This window comes from Nematolebias whitei, chromosome 16 (genome assembly GCF_014905685.2).
Source record: "Nematolebias whitei isolate Nwh7 chromosome 16, NemWhi1, whole genome shotgun sequence".
Classification (NCBI taxonomy): domain Eukaryota; kingdom Metazoa; phylum Chordata; class Actinopteri; order Cyprinodontiformes; family Rivulidae; genus Nematolebias; species Nematolebias whitei.
The window spans coordinates 17588554-17594553 of NC_056513.1; the positions used below are offsets into that span (position 1 = coordinate 17588554).

Genomic DNA, 6000 nt, shown 5'->3' on the forward strand with positions numbered 1-6000 from the left:
AATATAGGCGTAGCCCTTTAAGGCTGTCGCTGATGGTTTATCATGATTTCAGCTCTCTGCCTCGGCTGCTCTTTGCCACCTGCAAGCGCTCTTGGCCACGCCCACTTCTCCTCTGCACGGAGAACAGCCTATCAGCTACAAGAGAAGCTTATCCTGCTGCACACAGGTGCATCAGTTGTTAATCATTTAAAATTATTTATTTTAAATAAAAATTTCACGCCGATCGTGCGACTCATCCATCAATCAGCCAAATTGAGTTTCATATCTAATTTCATTTTGAAAAACCGCGATAGAGTGAGTCCGTGAAACCGTGAAGTAGCGAGGGACTTCTGTGTCAGAAGAACATAAATCATGCAACTGTGCTTTCAAACATGCAGCCAGAAACTAAACCTTCCACAGGTAACAGTCAGGTTAACATTTTTTAACATACTTACATCTGCACTGTTGCTTAAATTTAATTTTGACAACAAAATGTTATATGAAACTGATGTTTTAGAATTGAATTTATAATCAATCGCAACAAATTTGCAAATACTGAACACACATGACAGTTTTGTTTGGAACTACGGGGTGTCCTAACACAAGGTTATTTTTTCTTTCAAATCGAGTACAAGTACAAGCACTTCAGTTTGGGTACTTCCAAACCTGAGTACCGATACTGACTAGTTAATAAGCTAGTACTTAAAAATTAAACAATGATTTTGGAAACACATTGATTTGATTAAAAACACAACAAACAGTCTGCTTTCTTAACATCACCTGTGTTTATTCTGTCTAAACTATGGACATTCTTTTAAACTTGTTGTCCTCCATTACTTGCAAAGTAGAACAGGAAACGATGTCAACGAGCATAAACGTGGTATTGGTCTGAAGTATCAGGGTGTTTTATGAGTAATTAAGGCTAGTATCAGGTCCAACAGTACATAGCATGAAGATGCTACAAGTATAATATGTAATATTTGTGCTGCAGCAATGGGTAGATCAACATTTACAAAATAAAGTATTATTATTAAAGGAAAACTGAGAGCTACCATGTTATAACAAGAAATCAGATTGCTGAGGCATGGCTAAGAGGTGTTTTTTTTTTTTTTGTTTGCTTCTTTGGGACCACTGGGAGCCCAGTTCTGGTTTTACCTGCCAAAAGTGTGTTTAAAGTTTTTTAACATAGTATTTTATTGTGTGTTTTACTTTTAAATGATGTGGCCCTCTCGCAATATTGAACAATTTACTTAGTATGTCACTTAAACTTGGCTGACAGAAAGAATTTTGCTTGATCTTGAAACAAATATGCGACATACCAAACATACTTACATACAAGGTGTAACGTTTGTGAAGGAGAGTTCAGCTTGTGTGGAAACATTTCGATTGAAGGGCCTGCTGATACATTTTGAACAAAGCTGTCAACGCTAACTTTGGTACATACTTCTTGGTTCGCTCATGGTCACTGACTCGATGAAGTTCTGCGGCGTCATGTAGAGCTGTCCTTCATACTCCACCGAGCTGAACATTCGGAAACGATGTTCGTGGGAAGACATGTACACATCACCATCCTCAAAGTCGAACGGACGTGCCTGCAGACAGGAACTCAAAGCATAAAACTCCAGACTGTAACTTTATACACTACCTAACTGACTTGATTATCAGACAATATATCAAGATGAAAGTGCAAGAGAAAATTGTTTTTTTTACTTGAAGGTTATGGAAATTTATTTAACTACTGATCTTGAGGATATCGCACATATTTCTAGATAACGTTTCCTTCTTTAAGGGGAAAAAAAACCCCAACTTGGGCTATTTTTCTAAAGAAGCAAGCGACCTGCACACATAATCAACTCTTTATCTTATGAAACTGTTTTTAAAATGCTTCATCACATCGAAGCAAATTTAAGTTGACAAGTTACATCTGTAGTACTAGTTTAAAGGCACGTACTCTGCAGCATTCTTTTAATATTTTTTAAAGTCACTTGCTTTTATTTATTTAAAGCAAAGAAACTAGCATACCTGAAGCATCAAAAGTGTGCCTGTCAGATTATCTGACCGATTCCTTCAATTATTTTTTGTGTTTTGTGAAAAATAAGTGTGTGTGAAGCATGGCAATGTGTAAGACGCTGTTTTTTTTTGTTTTTTTACAATTGAAGCAGAATTTTAAAAGAAAGCCTTAGATAATTCAGTTTTCACAGTCATACTTTGAGTGTAGCTTCCACAGCTGTGTAAAGCCAGAGCTCTGCAGGATCCAAGCTGCACGTGTGTCTCCACCGTTGTTATACTTCTATAATGAGCAAATCCATCTATTCTTGGTACCAACTCTCAGTTTAGATAAATAGCATCCCTGGTGCAGAGAAACGAGAACGTATATGAACACATAGAGATACAAACCATTTCCTATCCGATTAGAATCTCTTACGCTCATTCAAAAAGGAACCAAGGCTTCAACTTGATTAGCTGCAGTGTAGGCGAGCTCCGAGCCAACAGATCGTACTGCACGAAGCTGTGTAATTTGCAAAGAGGTTTCCAAATTTAAACCTGCTTGGCTGTGGGCCACAGCACACACAGTTCTTGTGCAGCTCAGCAAACATGCTAATGAGCAGGCAAGTTCATTCACAAAGCTTTGATGCTGCTTTTACCAGGGGAGCTCTAGAAGGCATGAACAGATGAACGTTTGGATTTTTAGGGAATTTTCTGTAACCGAGTTTGAGAGCATTCGCCGATATGGGTTTGACTTGCACTAATGGTTGAAGTTTGTAAAGTTTTGCAAAGGCAGAAAGGCTCAAATCCCAATCTGTACAACATGATGGATAAAGCATGTAAGCTCCGTTAGCAAAGGGAATAATTTATTGTTTGTATTGACTAGAATTCATGTGGTAACATCATACGCTGCTCTACTGTGTTGTTGTCATGGATCCACAATGAAAATGTTTTTGCTGCCTCACCTGGTTCTCCTGACTGCACAGCAGATGCTCCAGGTATTGTTTTCCTCTGGCATCATGGTCATTTCCCCTTCAAAGATGCAACTTTTCAATTCTTATGAACCCCGTTTTTTCTGTTTGACTGCCTTGCTTCAATTAACTCTCCACTCAACTTCCATCCATCCATCCTTCCCCTCTCTCTTTCTTTCTGCTGGTGCCCATATCTACCCGTCTCTGTGCGAGAGGCGGAATACACTCTGGACAGGTCACAAGTCCATTACAGGACCACTCCTCTCAACTTCAAATATTTAATTAAAATAAAACATCCAGCAAGCTAACATCTTGGCAAACAGATCTCATATCAGAGACAAATATGACAAATATGAAAAATACGACAAAAACGACAATTACAATATCAGTTCTTGCTTATGTGATTGTTGAGGAACATTCTATCACAAAGTGAGTAAGGTGTTTTTCTGTCATTATGCAACATATCTGTTCATTTTGTTGGCTAATTTATTGAAAATGCAGAGATGAAATGTCCATAGGTGCTAACAAAATTATTCCAGTAATGTTAAGAACATTTTAAGTAACACAAGTACAAGAAAATTAAATGCTTATGTTGTTTTTCTAGATGTCTTTATTTATTGTTGCTAAGTATGTTACAAAAGTGTTTGATTTGTTGTGCGCTTACGTTGTACAAGTGTCATGAAATGGAAAAATGCAGATTTATCTACATAAAATTTTAGTGAGAACAGAAAGTTTTAATTAGAACAGAATAATAACAAGAAGAGGATGTACAATTATTGAACTGAGTATGTCTAAAACATCTGTCTATGCAAGAGTGCAAAAGTTTAACTTTTCCAGCTGTTATGACAAAGTTTAATCTTTGAAGTGCTGTGCTGTTATTAGAATAAAGCTGGAATAGCTTTACTGATTTCTTTGGTTTGTTTTTTGTATATTTTTTGGCAATCTCATTACTTCTGCATACTTTGTTCTGTTTTTGCCACTCTTACATCAAAATCACTCATTTTGAGAGATGGATGCTGCAATTTTATTATTATTTTGTTATTACATTTACAATTTTTTTAAATATTCAACTTTATTTACAAATACTTTCTGCATAGAAAGAAAATTGAGATCACATAGTCTTTCAAAACAATGAAGTCTTTTAAATCTGCTTCAGCATACTTCCCTTTATTTTTGTTTTTCTATGCTACTTTTAATTGTTTCACCAGTGTTAGCTTGGAGCTATTTGCTCATTTTAGCTATGGTTGAGCTACCTTGAGCTTTTAAATGTCCCTTTGCTACTTAATTTTTTGCTAATTTTTGCTTTTAGTAAGCTTTTAAATGTGTTTGGCAATTAGTATACTTTTGCTACGTTCAGCTTTTCTTACATTTAGCTTTTAATCTGTCTTTTGCTACTTATATTTTAGCTAGCCTTTACTACTTTCACCTTTTTAAGTAGCCCTGTGCTACTTTTTGCTACTAGCTATACCTTTGCTACTTTTAGCTAACATTTTACCACACTTTTATGCAGCCTTTTTTATATTTTTAGTTTTTAGCTTGCCTTTGCTAATTTTACGTTTTAGTAGCCCTGTGCTACTTTTAGCTATTAAATAGATATTATAGCTTTTAGCTAGCATTTTGTCCTATTTATCTTTTAGCTAGCATGCTCCTTTTAGCTAATGCTGTGCCATTATTAGATTTCGTTCCCCTCTCTTAAATTTTAACAACTCAGTTTAACTTACTCAGCAATTTTGAACAGTTCGCACTGCCTTTTAGCAAAAAATGTAATTTGTTTTTGCTAAAGTGTGTGCAGCCGGAGCTGTTCTACAATCTGCCTGAGTGAAAAGAAGCTTGTTGTCATTTCAGCACCAGCGCGAGCGGAGAGCGCCCGCCCCTCCGCTGCGCGCGCGCACACACATTCTGCTGCCAGACAGCGAGCAAACTGTTTCCACAGGGCGTGCTTGGAAATAAAAAATATTCAAAACTTCCAGCCACGCCATGGCTGTGGAACAGGAGTAGATGACTCAAGCTAGGTGTACGAAAGAGAACGTGACAAATACTCGCTCCTTCTCTCACAGAAGTCTTTGTTGTTGATGTTTTCCTCGGGGCCTCTGTGTCAACAATAATGCACTCTTGGGCAACGAACTACCGCCTCGCTGCGTGTCACAAACATTGACACCCCCACCCCCCAGCTTTAGCCTCTCACCTTCTCCTTGGCTTCGACGGTCGGGATGGACGAGAGCAAGTCGTTGATGCTGATGTGTCTCCTCATCATCACCCCCTTCCTGCCTGTCGTTATGTTGTTATAAAAGTAAAAAGCGACGGCGCCTCCCGCAGCAGCGCACATCCCGACAGCAAGACGGGTCCGACTCCTTCTTCCATGAACCGCTCCGACGAGTTCGCCTCTTGCCGCGGACCACAGGTTCAGCTTGCCTGCCAGTGCTGCCACTCTGCGGAAAGCGGCCATTGCTGCCGTTGGTGTCGCTGCGGCAGCGATCATAAGTTTAAGAGCAGCTCCGAACTCTCGCGTTAAGACGATTGCATCGCGAGATTTCAAGTTTCGGTCAGAGTGGGAGCGAACACGAAGTCCCATATGGGCTATGCCCACAGACACTAAATTGCTGTTTTGAAACTGGATTTCACTAAATTGAAACAATTTCAAAGCATTAAATTCAGTTTCAAAACAGCAATTCAAATTCAGGTTCTGATGGCACAAGTTTCAGCCCATAGTCCCACATCTGGTGATTACTCTAAGCAATAGTGTGGTCAGAATCCTGACTTCAAGTGTGTGGAGTGGACCAACCTATTTAACACAGTCTTTAAAAATAAATGGAAACTGAGCTGTTTTCTGGTGCGTTTTCTACAACATTCGTTCCCAAATCTTCAGTATATCTAAACCATAAAACATCTGTGGCAGAAACATTTGACTGTCAATAAAATGTGCACAAGATTTATTTGAAAATAAATAATTTCATTTTTCAAATATCATGAAGAAAAAATGATTTCTTATTTTTAATTTTATTTATTTAGTTTATTTATTGTCGTTATTTGTTGACTTCTCTCATCTTTACCACGGGATAATAAG

General features: G+C 38.1%; 2 protein-coding genes across 4 annotated transcripts in view; both read right to left on the minus strand.

Moving 5' to 3' along the window:
* The window catches only part of micu3a (mitochondrial calcium uptake family, member 3a), a 40487-nt gene extending 35095 nt beyond the window's left edge, over nt 1-5392 (minus strand). For all 3 annotated transcript variants that reach the window (XM_037689739.1, XM_037689738.1, XM_037689740.1), the window contains exons 1-2: nt 5122-5392; nt 1424-1571 (exon numbers count right to left, since the gene is read on the minus strand). In XM_037689739.1, the coding sequence (XP_037545667.1) occupies nt 1424-1571; nt 5122-5382 (409 nt within the window). In that variant the 5' untranslated portion in view covers nt 5383-5392. The remainder of the gene's footprint in view (nt 1-1423; nt 1572-5121) is intronic.
* Nucleotides 1-6000, minus strand: part of tmod1 (tropomodulin 1) — a 307955-nt gene that overhangs the window by 47920 nt on the left and 254035 nt on the right. The window lies entirely within an intron of this gene.